This window comes from Dipodomys merriami, unplaced genomic scaffold (genome assembly GCF_024711535.1).
Source record: "Dipodomys merriami isolate MVZ:Mamm:240054 unplaced genomic scaffold, mDipMer1.0.p SCAF_25, whole genome shotgun sequence".
Taxonomy (NCBI): Eukaryota; Metazoa; Chordata; class Mammalia; order Rodentia; family Heteromyidae; genus Dipodomys; species Dipodomys merriami.
In genome coordinates this window covers 5,776,381-5,795,121 of record NW_027203937.1, presented here as the reverse complement: position 1 = coordinate 5,795,121, position 18,741 = coordinate 5,776,381, and the positions used below count along the sequence as shown (strand labels likewise).

The window sequence follows — 18,741 nt, the reverse complement described above, 5'->3', positions numbered from 1 at the left end:
CGTGGGGCGCACTCGGGTGTGTGAGGTGGACGCGGGGTGCACTCGGGTGTGTGAGGTGGACGTGGGGCGCACTCGGGTGTGTGAGGTGGACATGGGGTGCACTCGGGTGTGTGAGGTGGACGCGGGGTGTAGCTTGGGTGTGTGAGGTGGACGCGGGGTGCACGCTCGGGTGTGTGAGGTGGACGCGGGGTGCACGCTCGGGTGTGTGAGGTGGACGCGGAGTGCACTCGGGTGTGTGAGGTGGACGCGGGGTGTACGCTTGGGTGTGTGAGGTGGACGCGGGGTGCACGCTCGGGTGTGTGAGGTGGACGCGGGGTGCACGCTCGGGTGTGTGAGGTGGACGCGGGGTGCACGCTTGGGTGTGTGAGGTGGACGCGGGGTGCACTCGGGTGTGTGAGGTGGACGCGGGGTGCACTCGGGTGTGAGGTGGACGTGGGGCGCACTCGGGTGTGAGGTGGTGGGGCGCACTCGGGTGTGTGAGGTGGATGCGGGGTGCACTCGGGTGTGTGAGGTGGACGCGGGGTGCACTCGGGTGTGTGAGGTGGACGCGGGGTGCACTCGGGTGTGTGAGGTGGACGCGGGGTGCACTCGGGTGTGTGAGGTGGTGGGGCGCACTCGGGTGTGTGAGGTGGTGGGGCGCACTCGGGTGTGTGAGGTGATGGGGCGCGCTCGGGTGTGTGAGGTGGACGCGGGGTGCACGCTAGGGTGTGTGAGGTGGACGCGGGGTGCACTCGGGTGTGTGAGGTGGACGTGGGGCGCACTCGGGTGTGAGGTGGTGGGGCGCACTCGGGTGTGTGAGGTGGATGCGGGGTGCACTCGGGTGTGTGAGGTGGACGCGGGGTGCACTCGGGTGTGTGAGGTGGACGCGGGGTGCACTCGGGTGTGTGAGGTGGACGCGGGGTGCACTCGGGTGTGTGAGGTGGTGGGGCGCACTCGGGTGTGTGAGGTGGTGGGGCGCACTCGGGTGTGTGAGGTGATGGGGCGCGCTCGGGTGTGTGAGGTGGACGCGGGGTGCACGCTAGGGTGTGTGAGGTGGACGCGGGGTGCACTCGGGTGTGTGAGGTGGACGCGGGGTGCACTCGGGTGTATGAGGGGGACGCGGGTGCCGGGTACCCTATTCGTATTTGAATAGCAGTCACCCTGTAGGGCTGAGCGCCGCGCACCCTGTGTCTCTCTCGTTGTATCTACCTTTTGTGAGGCAACCAATTGGCAGTTGAGCCAAATGACTTCAGAGATGGTCACTATTCAATTCTGAAGCTGAGGAATTTAAACCTGAGCTTAAGTGTCAGTACTCGTCTAAACTCATAACCTAAGTTAGAAGTAAACCTGGGATTTTTGTGTGCAGCTAACTTTCTCCGAGATTGAGGTTGCTTGGGTAGTGTGCATCTCTGTTGGGTTCCTTTGGAAAGAAGGTCAGTAGTAAAAACCGTGCTTAGCTTATTTCAAAGTTTGCTACTTGTAATGCCCTAAATTTATTTTTTTTATTTTAATTTTTAATTTTAATTTTTTGTGAATGCCCTAAATTTAGGTGTGAGCCAAATGTTTCTTATTGGGCAGAAGAGGTTAACTCTCTTGACAGATCTTGTAAATGAGATCCGTACCTGAAATTGTTAAGGAATAATCTGGGGGTGGGAGAAAAGATCTTGTTTCTTTAGAAACAAACCTTACAGAGATAATGTTTTTAAACTTGACTCCTTTCACTTAGAGTTCTTTTCCTTTCTTCTTTGTCCCTACTTTATTAAGTATTAGAGCATTTTTGTTCATTTTTTTAAAGTTAGCTTTTGGTAATATATCCTGTGCAAGCACTTCTAGTTCAGCTCAGTTTGTCTTTTGAATGGCAGAAAGCCCCCATAGGGGTGAGGGTAGTTGGTAACCCTAGGGAGATTTTGGATTGCTCCTGTTGTGGATAGAGAAAATGAAGGGACCAATTTGGAACTGGCATGGGACTCAGATGAGTTTAATTAGTAGATGATATTAAAAATGCATGTTTTTAAAGAAAAAAGCTATATGAATATATGTGTGTATTTACTCAAAGCTGATTATCTCCCCCTTCTTTCCTCTCTCCCTTTTCCCCTCTCCACTTTCTCCTCTCTCTCTCCTCTCTTCCCTCTTCCTTCTTCCCTTTCCCTCCCCTGGGGATTCCCAATCCCTCCTGGGATTGAACACTGAGCCCAGATCCTCCTGTGTGGTAGGCAAGTGCTCTACCAACTGAGCAGCATCACCTGCCATGAATACCAAATTTCATTTCTGATAAATAGATATTTCATTTCTATTTATCTAGTCGCTTCTCCAAGAAAAGACTTTTTGTGGGGGAGTTGGAGGATGGGTCTTTGGTACTTAAATTCTTTTTTTTTTGTACTTAAATTCTGTAGTATAACGAAGGGCAAAATGACCTAAGAACATCTTGAAACTTGAGTGCATTTCCATCCCTTCCTCCCTCCTTCCCTACCTCCCACCCTTCCTTCCTTCCTTCCTTCCCTTCCTTCCTTCCCTTCCTATCTTGTCTTTTTTTTTCTTTGTTTTTTTTTGGTGCTAGTCTTGGGCTTGAACTCAGGGCCTGAGTGCTTGCTTTCCCTGAGTTTGTTTTCCTCAAGGCTAGTGCTCTAAGACTTTGAGCCACAGCACCAATTCCTGCTTTTTTTTTGGTAGTTAATTGGAGAGTCTCATAGACTTTCCTGCCTAGCCTGGCTTTGAACCATGATCCTCAGATCTCAGTCTGAGCATGGTAGAATTTTTGAACATCATAACTTTAAGCTTTTCTGTTTAAAGATGTATTTAATAATAGATATTGTTGATTAATCAATATTGAACTTCTGTCTCAACTTCTTTATAACTCATGCCTGAGGAAAACTTAGGGTTTTTGTTGTTGTTTTTGTTGGTCATGGGGCTTGAACTCTGGGCCTGGGCGCTGTCCCTCAGCTCTTTAGCTCAAAACTAGTGTTCTACCACTTGAGCCGTAGCACCACTCCCTGTTTCCTGGTGTTTTATTGGAAGATAAGAGTCTCACAGACTTTCCTGCCTGGGCTGGCTTTGAACTGTGAGTCTCAGATCTCAGCCTCCTGAATAGCTAGGATTACAAGCATGAGCCACAGGTACCTGGCTCAAAACTGTATTTTCTCTATAAAGCATTTTATAGTGTTTTTACAGTTTGAAATTCTAGCTAACACTTTATAAATCTGGGCTGTTTTTAAATTGGAAACCCACAAAGAAGTATAAAATGTAGAATGTGGCATTAAATAGACTAAAGAAGACACTCAGTCAAAGCATGTGGACTGAAACTAGAAGGCACAGCATACATAACCTTTTTCATCCTAGCTGGGAATATGAGTCCACCAACTCAGAATTTTTGGCTCTGTCATCCACAAGTGATTGCAGAAGTCATTTATTGTATTGTTTTGCGTTACAAATTTTGTGAGTAGCTGAACTTAATACGGTATCTTCAAGAGCTTGCAAACTAATTCTAGATTGCTTATCTGTTTTATTCTTTACTGGTATTAGGGATTTTGAAATCAAGTATCACATTTTCTAACCTTGTGCTATACTGATGAGCTATACCTCCATTCTTATTTTCTGGTTATGTTTAGCATAGAATCTTGCTTCCTACTTGTAACAAAGTTAGTTGATTTTAGGTCTTCTATTGTTAGATGGGCTCACAGGCATATGTCATCTCACCCAGCTTTTCTCCATCTCTCCAAGCTGGTCCACCACCTGCATTCTCTCAGTCTCAGTCTTACCTTCTCATGACATTTGTGAGCCACTGCACACAAATAGTTGAGAAGGGGCTCTCACAGACTTTTCTTGCCTACATTTATCTCAAACTGTCAACCCTCTGTTCTCAGTCTCACAAGTATCTACAGACGTGCCTGGTCGGCTTACCTATTTTAATTATCCCAAATGCTGTATTTTCATTGTGATGCGGCGCTTGAACTTTAGGCCTGGACGTTGTCCTTGAGCTTTTCAGCTCAAGTCTAGCACTCTACATGTTGTGCCACAGTACAACTTCCAGTTTTCTGGGTTTTAATTGGAGATAAGAGTCTCAGGGACTTTTCTGTCCAGGCTGGCTTTGAACCTCGATCCTCAGATCTCAACCTCCTGAGTAGCCATTACAGTGAGCCACCAGCGCTGGCTCAAATACTATATTTTCAAACAGGAGGATAAGAGCTTGGTAATGTGGTAATTTTAACAACTTTCATTTTTTAACATTCTTAAGCTGTAGTTAATTTAAGAACAAGGTTTTCATGGTACTTCTGAAAGGAGTAACCATTTTGAAAAGATTGCATTTATTTATTTATTTATTTATTTTTGGGTCCGGTCGTGGGGCCTGAACTCTGGGCCTGGGTGCTGTCCCTCAGCTCTTCAGCTCAAGGCTAAGGCTCTACCACTTGAGCCACAGAGCCACTTCTGGCTTTTTTCTTTTTGCTTATGTGGTGCTAAGGAATCAAACACAGAGCCTCAGGCATGCAAGGCAAGCGCTGTACCACTGAGCCACCTTCCCAGCCCCAAGATTGCATTTATTAAGTAATCATTTTAAGACTAAATGTGAGTTTTTAGATTCTCTAATAAAGGAAACACTTTTCTGGCATATTTGGTAGTTTTATAATGGGACTGTAATGTTAACATTATCTTTGCTGTAATGACCACGATCAACCAGGCTGGTGACGTAGTTTATAGTGAGTGATATTAGGGTTATAGGAACTCATAAAATGGTTGAACTAAGACGAGTTTCTTATTTTCTAGGTGCAAACAGCTGCACAGCAAGTGGCAGAGGATAAATTTGTTTTTGACTTGCCTGATTATGAAAGTATCAACCATGTTGTGGTTTTTATGTTGGGAACAATTCCATTTCCTGAGGGAATGGGAGGATCTGTCTACTTTTCCTATCCTGATTCAAATGGAATGCCAGTATGGCAACTCCTAGGATTTGTCACGAATGGGAAACCAAGTGCCATCTTCAAAATTTCAGGTCTTAAATCTGGTAAGAATAATATTAATTTCATAATTAAAGTTTCATAAGTAGTGTAACATGGAATATGATGATGCAGAAACATTTGAAAAATAGATATAGAAAGGCTTCCTTGGCTCATTTGCAGGATCCCTTGTCTCTGAAGAGAGCACTTACTGTTCTCTTTGGATTTTTCTCAGTAAGTGGGTGTTTTATTATGTAATGAGAGGAATTGTCTCATAAGTTAAAATATGCATATCTACAATGTAGATGAATAAACCAGATGAATTTGTATAAGAAACAGGATGAGAATATTTTTCTTCTTGAACTCTTAAGATTTAATTTCTTCCCATGTTTCTGTTTTGGTTCTGTTGACATTGAAGGCTCATAATCCTTGCTTTTATACTTTGTAGAAATGTGAGAATGCAACTAGATCAGTTGCCATTCACTCCCACTGAATCTGCTTCTCTTAAATATAGATGAAAACTTTTTTTTGTTGTTGGTTGTAGGGCTTAGAAAACTCTTATTTTTTGTTGTTGGTTGTGGGGCTTAGAACTAACTCTTAAGTATAAAATACAGAAAGCCTACCTTATTTATGGATTTATTGCACACAGCTTTGACCAAACACAGTAATATAATAATGAAAAACTCAAATTTCAGGCCCCAAAACTTTAAATTCCCGCATTATGTACCTTTGTTGTGAAGCTTTCAATTCTTTTTTTTTTTTTTTTTTTTTTTTTTTGGTGCTGGTCTTGGGGGCTTAAACTCAGGTCCTGGGTGTTCTCTCTGAGCTTCTTTTTGCTCAAGGCTAGAGCTCTATCACTTGAGAAGCTCCACTTCTTGTTTATTTGGTAGTTTGTTGAAGAGAAAAGTCTCACAGACTTTCCTGCCTGGGCTGGCATTGAACTGCGATCCTCAGATCTCAGCTTCCTGAGTAGCTAGGATTACAGGTGTGAGCGACTTACTGCCTGGCTTGAAGATCTCAGTCTTTCCATGTTATTGTCAGATGTGTTCAAATCATTTGTGATCTACTGAGTGTTTTCTGCCCTTAATTTTGTCTTCCCAGAAACAAATGGTACCCCAAACAAAGTAAAAGTAAATTAATTAAGTGATTTAAAGTGAAAAGTTTAGATGGTTGAAAGGTAGCATGTCATTAAATGACTGAAACATCTACAGAATTATATAAATAGCATGAAATAAAATTTAGTTTTTGGTGGGCAGTATTAATGTATACAATAATAATTTTGTGACAGCAGTGTAGTTTACTTTGTGCTATTTTAAGTTATGGCTGCTTAGCTCTACTGTCAATGTGTTATAAATACAGACATGTAGTTAACTGTACTCTATCCTCAACAACTGGATATCCAATATCCATGGTACCAAGGATTGATTTATTTATTGCCAGTCCTGGGCTTGAACTTAGGGTCTGGGGCCTGGGCACTGTCCCTTAGCTTCTTTTGCTCAAGGTTGGTACTATACCACTTGTGCCACAGTGCCACTTCTGGCTTTTTCTGTTTATGGGGTGCTGAGGAATGGAACCCAAGACTTCAAGAATGCTAGGCAAGCAATCTATCACCAAGCTGCATTCCCAGCCCTATATTGTATATTCTTTTAGAAATTTATCAAGTCAAAGGAGAAACTGCATTTAGGCAACATGTAAACAATCAACTATGGGAATTTAAAGATAAAGATTTAAACTCTTCTTTGAGATAAGCAGGGTTGAGAAATCTTTTTTTCTGCCAAAGGTTATGTGGATGTTTCTAACATCATTCTTTTTTTTTGGGGGGGGGGTCCAGACATGGGGCCTGAACTCTGGGCCTGGGTGCTGTCCCTCAGCTTTTCAGCTCGAGGCTAGTGCTCTACCACTTGAGCCACAGCGCCACTTCCGGCTTTTTTCTTTTTGCTTATGTGGTGCTGAGGAATCGAACCCAGGGCCTCAGGCATGCTCTACCACTGAGCCACCTTCCCAGCCCCCTAACATCATTCTTGAGCCATATAAAATTAGTCAGGCACATGGGCCACTGACAGCAACAAGAAGCATTTGTGGTTGTTTCATGACTGTCCTGTCACATACCAAATAACAGGTACCAAATGATCAGACAGTGTATAGACACCTAATTAGAATAATATTGTTTTTGAGGAAGAATAGAAAGTGAAGCAATTAATTCTTAAGTTGTTTGGGGAAGTATTTCCTGGAGGAAATTGGGGCTTTTGAGAAGACCACTAGTTAGGCCTGTCTGAGACCTATTGGATATTGTTTTCTAGATGTAATACTGTTTAAAATAGTTATCTACCTTGTGCTGAGAATGGTACAAGGTAGAGTGTATATGAGAAAATGTACAATGACTCATCTAGAATTTAAAAGGTCTAATTTTATTTTTTTGGAGGAACTAGGGTTTGATCTCAGCCTCATACTTGCTTGGCTGATCCTTTACCACTTGGGCTAGGCCTTCAACCCTAAGAAGTTTAATTTTTAATGTACTGAGGTTATATACCTGTTTGGTAGCCTTATTTAAAAAAGAATAAAGCCGGGCGCTGGTGGCTCACGCCTGTAATCCTAGCTACTCAGGAGGCTGAGATCTGAGGATCGCGGTTCAAAGCCAGCCCGGGCAGGAGAGACCGTGAGACTCCTATCTCCAATAAACCACCAGAAAACCGGAAGTGGCGCTGTAGCTCAAGTGGTAGAGCGCTCGCTTTGAGCTGAAGAGCTGAGGGACAGTGCCCAGGCCCAGAGTTCAAGCCCCATGGCCGACAAAAAAAAAAATAAATAAATAAAAAATAAAAAAGAATAAAGTATGTCTTGAGTAGACATACTATTGATAAAAATTTATGAGTTTTTATCTGTATAGAAAATTCAAAGCAAATTGAACGGATAATTAATCATTTTTATTGTAAATAATTCAAGTTATTTAAAATTAGAACAAAGGAAATATTGTATCTGAAAGGAGCTGTCACATCCATACCAGGGGACCACGCAGAGGCAGGCAGGCACAGGAGAAAGAAGTGAGGTAGATGGGAGTTCAGGTGGGTCTGGGTGGAGAGATGGAGGAACCAGCTGTATGTGAGGAACTTCAGGGCAGGGAGGAGCTCAGTTCTGTGTGGAGCTGAGGACCGAAGGTGGGCATAATGCTTACAGTATCAAGTTTCAAAACTGATCAGCTTATGGATAATGTTTTTTAATTTAGGTTCTCTGACTTCTCTGTGGAAGCAGATTCCTGGATCACAGCATGTAATCAGTAAATACATTAGTATATGTCTTTAACAGACAGTCTTAAAAACAAATACAAGCTGGGGTCGGTGGCTCATGCCTGTAATCCTAGCGATTTAGGAGGCTTAGATCTGAGGATGGAGATTCAAAGACAGCCCTGGCTTTAAAAGTCTGTGAAACTCTTATTTCCAATCTCCAATAAACCACCAGAAAACCAGAAGTGGCTCTGTGGCTCAAGTGGTAGAGTGTTAGCCTTGAGTTGAAGATCGGAAGGATAGCGCCCAGGCCCAGAGTTCAAGCCCCAATACCAACCAAACAACAACAGAAACCCCCCAAACAAATATAACTCTGATGCTGTTATCACATGTAAAAGCCAAATAATTCTTTTATTTTTAATTGACTATCTAGTGTTCAGATTTACAATGGGCTCAGACATTTTAGGTTTATGTAAATGTTTACTTTTCAATTCAGATCCATGTTAGGTCTTCATAATTTAATTGATTAATAGGTCTCTCAGATACATTTTAGAAAAATCAAAGGTCTAATGTATTTACTCTTCTCTGTTTCCAGTAATTAGGGTTTAGATGTTTCCTCAGATTTTGTTTGAACTGATTTTTAAAGTTTTTTGATTGGGCTAGAATAGCTGGTTGTGTTTTTCTACCAGAAAACAAATGTAAGATTAGCTTTCGTGTGTATGAAATTAGCAGCCATTCATATATAATGATTAAATGCATTAATTCAGTAGGAGTTCAAAATTTTGTCATTTACTAGCTGTAAAAAATATCTGCAATGTATCTAATCCACTTCAGAGGTGTACGCATGATAGGAAATGCAGAATAAATGCTTAGTTATTTCCCTTTAAAAATGAGTATTCAAAGAGGAGTGAATTCTCTGGGACATAAGATTCTCCAGCATCCTTCAGAGATAATTAAGTCTTTTTAGAAAAACTGGTGAAGTTTGTGCACATATGCATGAGCATGTGTGTATTTTAAACAGATACTAGTATCTCATAGATTTTTATCCTTTTTTAGAAGTCTTCTAAAAAATGAACATTTATTATTAAGAGCTGGGGTATAATTGACATGTAATACGCTGCACATTTTTAACATACAGCTTAATAACTCTTGATATATCTTGTACTTGCTAAGTTTTATCATTATTATCGACAAGGTGTGGCAGTCCCCTGGGACCAAAGAGGCACAGTAACAGGAGACCAGGCTGTGCAACTGTAGTTTGGGCACCAGGGAGTCTGAACCGATCTGACAGCTTCAGATGCTCGTGGTCCCACCAAGTGTTTTTTTTTTTTTGTCGGTCGTGGGGCTTGAACTCTGGGCCTGAGCACTGTCCCTCAGCTCTTCAGCTCAAGGCAAGCTCTCTACCACTTGAGCTACAGCGCCACTTCCGGTTTTCTGGTGGTTTTATTGGAGATAGGAGTCTCACGGTCTCTCCTGCCCGGGCTGGCTTTGAACCGCGATCCTCAGATCTCAGCCTCCTGAGTAGCTAGGATTACAGGCGTGAGCCACCAGCGCCCGGCTCCACCAAGTGTTTTTATTGAGTTTGTGAGGAAAGTTAAGATATCAGAATTGTTGAAGTTTGAAGTTACAGCACCAACATGTGACATGTTCTTGTGTACGAGTGATAAGTGACTTCCATATCTTAGGAAGAGGAGGCAAACGGTAAACAATTCAGCAACTTGCATAAAGCCTTTGTCTCTCCCCAGGGACCCAGAGTTTTGGGTTATGCCAGGACCATGTGATTTGTCCAGGACCCCAGCCAGCCCCCAGTGTTCTGGGAGTTTTACTGAGAGATTGTCCTTCCAATCTCTCAGCCAAGAGATCTCAGATCTCAGGGCTCCTCACAACAAGGAATGTATCTACTTCTGCTAAAAGTTTCCTAGTTCTCCTTGTTCCTTGTCTTGTAGATCCTCCCATAGTTTAAGCCACATAACCTATTTTGTGTCATAAAATGCTTTATATTTTCTAGAGTTCTATATAAATAAAATCATACAGTATTTAACTTTTTTGCCTGGCTTTCATTCATCATAATTACTTTTAGAATAGTCCCAGTTTTAGATTGCATCAGTAGTTCAATTCCTTTATATTGTTAGCTAGTATTCCATTGTATGAATTTACTACAGTTTGTTTATTCACCTATTAATGAACAGTTGGATAGTTCTAATTTTAGCTCATAAAAATAAAGCCTCTATAAAAATTCCTGTATGGTGGCTGAATATTTTATTTATTTATTTTTGGTGATATTGGAGATTGAACTCAGGGTGTTGAGTTTGCTAAGCAAGCATTCTACTACTTGAGCCATTCCACCATAGATTGGATATTTTCAAGATAAAGTCTCAATTTATGCCTTGGTAGACCTGGGCTATGCTATTTGTGCTATCCTTTGTCACTGGCATACTATAGGCATATGCCACTACACCCAGCAATTGTGCTTCTCCTGTAGCTTAGGATAACAAATGTACATCACTGTGCCCAGCCACTAGTTAAGATAGAGTCACTATTTTTATCCCTCGGTTGTCCTTGAACTAAAATCTCCCAACTTGTACCTGTGAGGTAGCTAGGATAATAAGCTTTGGGCAGCAGAGCCTGGGTAATTTTATATGTTTTATGAAACTACCAAACTTTTCCAACATAATTTTTCTGTTTTACACTTCAAACAGCAGTGTATAAAGTTTCATTTGCTATGTGTTCTTGTTAGTACTTGGCATACAAACAAACGTTAGTATCATTTAGTGTGATAGTATCTCATTATGGTCTTAATTTATATTTCCCTAGTGACTAATACTGAACATTTTTCTTTTTTTTGGGGGGTGGTCCAGTTGTGGGGCCTGAACTCTGGGCCTGGGCACTGTCCCTCAGCTTTTCAGCTCAAGGCTAGCGCTCTACCACTTGAGCCACAGCGCCACTTCTGGCTTTTTTCTTTTTGCTTATATGGTGCTGAGGAATTGAACACAGGGCCTCATGCATGCAAGGCAAGCGCTCTACCACTGAGCCACCTTCCCAGCCCCTGAACATTTTTAATGTGCTTTTTTGCTTTCTGAATGTCTTCTTGGTTTGTTCAAATATTTTTCCTTTTTAATGGGTTCTTTCTTTTCTCCATCCCTCCCTTTTCCTCTTCTTTTTCTCCTCCCTCACTCCCTCCTTTCCTCATTTATTTATTTATTTAGTTTTTCAGACAGGGTCTCACTTTAGCCTAGACTGGCCTTGAACTTGCTAGTGCAGTTCAGGCAGCCTGGATCTCAAAATCCTCCTGCCTAAGCCTGCAAAGTGCTGGGATTACAAGTATGCAGCCACCCACTTGACAATAATTTTTGAATTTTGGGAGTTCTCTATATATTCTTCATTTGACTCTAGTCAATAAATGATTTGAAAATACTTTATTTCCTATCTTTGGTTCTTTTTTTTTCTCCTTATGGCATATTTTATATGGCAGAAGTTTTTAATTTTTTATTGTCATAAAGGAACAAAGGGGTTACAGTTAAATGAGTCAGGTAAAGTGTACATTTCTTTTTGGACAGTGTCACTCCTTCCCTCACTCTCAACCAGTTTTTCCCTCCTGTTCCCACCCATAAGTTGTATAGTTAATTTTCAACATAGTGTTTAGTGAGTACCACTGCTGCATTTGTTCACCCGTTGCCCCTCCATTTCTGTGCCCCCCTTACCCTTCCCAAAAATAGATAAATGAACAAACGACAAAAAGAAAGAAAACAAAAAAGAACAACAAAAAAACCCTTTTTTTTTCCATTTCCTGGAGTTCATTTCAATAAATATTATTCATATGATCAGAGGCACATAGGCATTGTGCATTTGTGTTCCTACCCTAAGAATATCATCCCCTTTTTCATACTGTATGTGAGGCATACTGTGTGTGTGCTTGAGACGCCTGTATAATTTACCATGTCCTGGTGTATTTTAGATCTGGCATCTGCATATGGAAGAAAAACGTGCTGTTTGTCTCTCTGAGCTTGGCTTATCTCACTTAACATGATTTATTCTAGGTCCATCCTCCTGCAAATGATAATATTATTCTTCCTAATGGCTGTCTAAAATTCTATTGTGTGTAGGTAAGTGAAAGGTCTGTCACATCATCCTAGGGGACCAAATGGAGGCAGTCAGGCACAGGAGAAAGATTATTACAAGGTTTATTAGAGGAGCCATATTTTCCCCAGAGAGAAAGCACATGTCAGCCTCCACTATCTAGGTAGCTGCAGGGTCTGGGGGTAGGAAGTGAGGTAGATTGGAGTTCTGGTGGGTCTGGGTAGAAAAAGGGAGAAACCAGCTGTATGGTGGGAACTTCAGGGAAGGGAGGAGCTCAGGTCTGGGTAGAGCTGAGGACCAAAGGTGGGCATAATGCTTACAGTAAGAAATTTTTAATTTGGATAAAGTCCAAATGTTCAGTTTGTATTTTCTGGTTTCTGTTTTTGGTGTTCTGTTTAGGAAGTCTTCACCTAACTCAAGGGTCACAAAGATTTTTCTACTAGAAGTTTTATAGTTGTAGATTTTACAGTTATATTTAGAATCCAACTTGGATTAAAGTTTATATTTAGTGTAAGGAATCTATTGAAATTTTTTCCCCTCGGCACGTTTGTTAAAGGAAGGCATAGATATATAAGATACATTTTTCTGCAACTCATCAAACAGTATGTTCACTAGATACTCAGTTGGGAACTCTTAAACTGCTTTTGCAAAATAAAGATATTAAAGTATATGAGAACTTAAAAAGAAAATTAGTGAAGAGAAATATTTTGTAATTCTTCAACAACAGAACACTAGTTGGAAAATGATGAAAGACTTGAATAGATACTGTCCATTCATTTGGGGCTTGAGAAGCTTATGGGATTTTCTAACAGCAGTAAAGGGGTTTTGTTTGTAAAGCAATTATTTAAAAGTGTAGAAGTTTGCCAGTTTTCAAGACTCAGGATTGGTTAAGGTGAATGGTGGAATCTTGGTCACCAACCTGTAAACAAGAAGACAATGGCTGTTTCTGGAGATAACACAATTAAATTCCATACTATATCTCCTCTTTACCAATATTGGAATGGGGTCACAACATCCCCTTTACTTTTAAAAGACCAACAGAAGATTCCCTCATGGATGTTTTGGATGGATGTTCCCCAATGCTTTGGGAACATTGAGTCTTTTTCTTGTTATTTTTGCATTCCCTTTGGCTGTGTCCCCTTTTCTCTTATGATACCTAAGAGATTGGGAGGATGATATTGTAAGATATATTAGGTAGGTTTCATTAGGTAGCTTATGAAGAGAAAATCACTGTGCTGTTCAGGCAGGAAAAAAAGTTTATTTACCAAAGGAGACCCACCTTCAGGCCAGGATTTATCTAGGCCTGGGACAAGAAGTGGTGTGGCCTGCTCAGGGAAAGGTGTGGCCACATTGGATTTGGATGTGACCTTTGGCCTGGGACCCTTCTATAGTCAGATGGGAGATATGACCAGAGGTGGCCCAAGAGGTAACCTAGCAAGAGGGGGAGGTGACTGCTTCCATGTGTGCCAGTTACCTAGGTAACAGATTCTGGGTAGAAACTTAGCCTAGAGCTAGGGAGGTGTCTGCCCAGGGCCTGCATGACCTGGGGCAGATCTTACAGATATGAACTCAGTTATTTCCTTTTTTTAAAGTCTATATACTTAAGATAACTGACAGTGTGGTATTAATTTCACAGTTAAACAAAATTTTCACAGATGTCTAACACATGCCTAAAAGATTTTACAATGTAGATCTAGATGTAGATCTTTGATGTCAAGAATCCATGGAGCAATTTTAGCCGGATTTGGTGGTATATGCCTATAATCCCAACATTTGGAAGTCTGAGGCAGGAGGATTGAGATTTCAAGGTCAGCACAAGAAAGAAAAAGGACATTTTTGGGTATCTGTTAATGCTAATTATTTTGTACTCTCTTTTTCTTGGTACTTTTTAAGGAAAGCACTGTCCTAGTATGAAAGGTTAATCTCCTGAGACCAGAGGTTTGGGGAAAATTAAACTGTTGGAGAGATTCAATTAAATTTGCGTTGTGACTCAACCCTAACACTAATGGTCTCAGAGTTCAAAGATCAAAAAACAGATTGCAAGAGCATGAAGCTCTTCTATCTCCTACACTCCTCAGCACTCCCAACATAATTTAAGCCAGTGGCTTAAGTGGACAAATTGAAAAAATAATTGAGGGGATGGGGAAGAGGAGTTTCTTGTCCAGTTTAAAGATTTAGCACCTCTAAGGCAACAGAATGGTCTGCCTGCCTATACTCTCCAATAAAGACTCCCCACTCCTCAATGTGTTGCCATCTCCAGAATGGCATCTTTGGTAATTTAGGAACTGGCCTAACTTCATGGGCAACATTAAGCTGAGTCAGGGAGTTTTTTTTTTTTTATTATTTTATTTTATTTTTTTATTTTTTGGGTCCGGTCGTGGGGCCTGAACTCTGGGCGCTGTCCCTCAGCTCTTCAGCTTAAGGATAGCGCTCTACCACTTGAGACACAGCACCACTTCTGGCTTTTTTCTTTTTGCTTATGTGGCACTGAGGACTCAAACCCAGGGCCTCATGCATGCAAAGCAAGCGCTTTACCACTGATCACCTTCCCAACCCAGGGAGTTTTTAAACAGTCTCGCAGTCCTCATATTTTTTGGTAAGGTAAAATATTCTGAACACACCAAATCATTAGGTGTTCTTAACATTTTTTCACCATTTCCGCAGTTAAGCCCCCAATTTAAACCAAAGTGATCCTAATTCATCTCCCTCCCCAATCACAAACAATACACCAGTAACAGCCAAAAACTACACATATGGTACACTGTAAAAATGCAGTTAACACTATTGGGAAGAAGGCTGTGGGTTACGGAGATGCTTTTTGAAGATCAGCAGTATCTTTTTGCTCTCCCACATACCCATTTCTGTAAGTTCTGTCCTTTGTAGAGGCTCTTTGGCTTTCTTAGCAAAATGAGGACTGGGTTGCCTTCAAACACTTAACCCTTCCCCCTCTACTGGGCTGGATGGCTTTATTTGTTCATTTTTATTTTTTTATTTTTTTTGTTTTTTTTTGGGGGGGTCCAGTCGTGGGTCCTGAACTCTGGGCCTGGACGCTGTCCCTCAGCTCTTCAGCTCAAGGCTAGCACTCTACCACTTGAGCCACAGCGCCACTTCCAGCTTTTTTCTTTTTGCTTATGTGGTGCTGAGGAATCGAACCCAGGGCCTCAGGCATGCAAGGCAAGCGCTCTACCACTGAGCCATCTTCCCAGCCCCTTGTTCATTTTTAAAATTACTTTCTTGTTGTTTTAGAGATGATATACAGCGGGGTTACCTTTACATAATTAAGGTAATAAGTACATTTCCTTCCTTTTGCATGTATCATCTGTTTTTTCATTCTCTCCCATTTCCTCCCTCCTGTCTCTGCCCTATCTCGCCTTGTCCACTTTCTCAATGTCCAATGCAGCCAGTGGGCTGGACTGCTGCACTTTTCACTGGTTTTCCACTGATTCTGTGCCCTCATCCCACCTTCCCTCAGAGGTGAACAGCTGGGCGGCTTTAAAGCACTTGGGCTGCTGCCATACATAGAAACAATACTGGCTCTTCAAAGGACATCTTCTCAAGCCACCTTACTATGTCAAGACACATAGAACTCATTCCTCCCCATTTGAAACCCACAGTCAGAGGTGACAGGCTGCTACTCAGGAGAGTTAATTCTTGTCATCCTCTGAGGGGTAGGAATGCCACGTCAACCTTTCTTCACTGAAGGAACTGACAGCTGTGGGCACTTGACATTGGCTTCCTTGTCAGGAACTAGATAGATCAGCGTCATCAGAGTTCATCCATTTCATCAGGAACATGAGCTCTCCACTGGAGTCTGTAGCTCCTGTAATTGGCTCCGGCTCCAAACTGGAGAAAAGCCTTGTTACTTACCTAACTCTTATGTCTTCTTTGGTTTGCTTTCCTCTCCATATATCTTCAGAATCATAATCAGCTTTACACTTACCTCCCTCTGACTTCTCTGTTTCTTGTGCTATTTTCTGAGACTAAACTCAACAGTGAGCTAGGGGCAATGCAGGTTGCCTTCTGGCTCCCATGTATTGCCCTCATTTGACAAACCCTTCCGCTTAGGAGGTATTCCACTTTGCCTTTTACAACTTCATGGAGAACTTTTTCTGCCACATTTTCCTCTTCCTCCACTTTCTTCTTGTTTTATTTTTTTCCTCATAGTGTCCGCGAGCTTTCTGGTGTAAAGGGTGACATTGCTCAGAGCAGTGCCCAAGATTCAGAGAGGAATCTGTGCCACGCTACCCACCCCATGGGCCGAGCAAGTGGTACCTAGGAAAGCAACAGGCCAGTGTCCGCATTGGACCGACTCTGAAGAGGCATATGGCAGGCTGGGCCAACACGCTCCTCCCCCCTACCTCCCCACACCTCCATCACCAAACAAGAGCCTCTCAGATATTTCCTGCTTAATCTGGGAACATTCAGTTCTCAGAAATTTCAATTTTAGGAATAGCACCATAGTGAGTTATGTTTTCAATACTAGAGTACTTAGTCCAGTATGGAAAATGGATTTATTTCCCTTATAAGAGAAGTTCTTTTTCTTTTTTCCTGCCTTTTAAAAAAAAGTTTCTCATTATTTTCATTATAGCATGGATAGGTAAGTTTTTTTTTTTTTTTTTCCACAAAAAACAGTATTTGTGATGGTAAAAGCACAGTGCTTTATTACAGAAAGATAAAATATTTAGGTATCTAGGACATATCAACATGGAAGATACAATGTTAAAATGTTGTAGGTGATCTTTTTTGCTGGCAAGTTGTTGGAAAAGGTACCTTTTTGAATGATTAAAGTATTGTAATTCTTAGCCAGGCACTAATGGTTCATGCCTATAATACTAGCTACCCAAGAGTCTGAGATTGAGGATCACGGTTTGAAGGTAGCAGAGCCAGGAAAGTCCATGAGACACATATGTCCAATTAACCACCAAAAAGCTGGGTATGGAGCTGTGGCTAAGGTGGTAGAGTGGTAGCCTTAAGCAAGAAAGCTGAGGGGCAATGCCATGGCCCTGAATTCAAGCCTCAGGACTGGCACTGAAAAACCCCCAAGTATTAGAATTCTTAATTTATATATATTAGATCTACTCGTAGTAGAAAACATTAATTATAAAAATACATATATATATTCCTTGCTGTATCTTTCAGGTGGTTTAAGTTTGTTTTGAACAAAACTAGCTAACTATTACATCATAGAGAGAGAGAGACTAGCTGAAGTAATGTCAGGCAATTGTGAGTGAACCTATTATTATAAATCTTGCTTGGGATCTCCCTTCCCTCCCCACATTTCTTTTGGATTGAGCATTTTCAAAGTTTATTTGTCTTCTGTTTCATCTTTTTGTTTTTTAGCTATGTCTCTTTGCATTAGTTTTGTACTGAGTTCTGTAGAAATTATAACATGCATTGTTAACTTTTTAGTGTTCCATGAATTAATATTATAGAAATAAACATGTATTAGACAACTGTGAAACTGAATTTGGTAAATTTTCTTCATAGTCTACTTAATGAAATTATGAACATAATTACAACAATTTTAGGCCCCAAATCCCATTTTGATGAGTCATTGTAGATTTTTATCTCCATACTCACCATTTTTGTACTAAACTTTAACATTTCTATTCTTATTAGGCATTCAAAAGAGACAGATAGCGGGAAGCCAAAAACTCTGCATATTTTCCCCTAAGTTTGGAATCTGCACATCTTTCAGAGTTGAATAGCAAGCACAAGAAGATTATTTATTTTTTGTTTTGACTTAGTACAAAGCAGCATTTCATGTTCAGGTTGTCCTGAGCATTTTCTCAGTGGACTGCATCTTTTCCAATAAAGTCCTATGACTAGAGCCATCATCTTAGTTTTCTAATATTTGTCCATTTCATTTTTAAAAAGGTAATTTTATTTAGAATAATAAATATCTCCCACATATGTTTGAGTATACTTCACTTATTTGTATTTATATTGCCACAATATTTTTCAAAGTTCTTAAAACATTTTACCTGACATCTAAAAATGGTATCCAGCCTTAGTAGAGTTAAAATTTAAGAATCATTCTGGATGCCAGGATCTCATGCCTGTAATCCTACCTATTCAATCTGAGATCCAAACGATTAAGGTTAAAGGCCTGCAAGGGTAGAACAGTTTGAGAAATTCCATTTCCTAAATACTAGTAAAAAGGTAAAGTGGCAGCTGAACAAGAACACAAGGCTGAGTTCAAAGCTTGTTATTGGTGAGTCAGTTACCAGTGGCTTATCACTATCATCCTAGTTAGTCACAATGCTGAGATCTGAGAGTCATGTTTAAAACCAGGCCAGGCAGACAATCGGAGTGACTTATCTTTAAATAACCAGCAATATGGCAGAAGTGTAGGTATGGCTCAAGTAGGAGAGGGCAAGCTATGAGTAAAAAAGCCATTTGAAAGCTAGAGGACCCAGTACCAGCAAAAAAATAAAAACAGCACATCCTAGTACTGGGGGAAATATAGATATATTATACACACATATACATACATATGTATGTATATACACATATGTATATGTATGTATGTAATAGGC

General features: G+C 41.1%; 1 protein-coding gene and 1 pseudogene across 3 annotated transcripts in view; one reads left to right on the top strand and one right to left on the bottom strand.

The window, feature by feature from the left end:
* Positions 1–18,741, top strand: part of Hikeshi (heat shock protein nuclear import factor hikeshi) — a 36,537-nt gene that overhangs the window by 660 nt on the left and 17,136 nt on the right. Inside the window, exon 2 of one of the 3 annotated variants that reach the window (XM_070034824.1) lies at positions 4,738–4,975. The exons of 1 other annotated variant lie outside the window; for it this stretch is intronic. In XM_070034824.1, coding sequence (XP_069890925.1) covers positions 4,738–4,975 — 238 coding nt within the window. Of the gene's footprint in view, positions 1–4,737; positions 4,976–18,741 lie in introns of those variants that run through there. One more of the 3 variants, XM_070034825.1, reaches the window with a different exon arrangement.
* LOC138836535 (chromobox protein homolog 1 pseudogene) lies at positions 15,847–17,806 on the bottom strand (annotated as a pseudogene).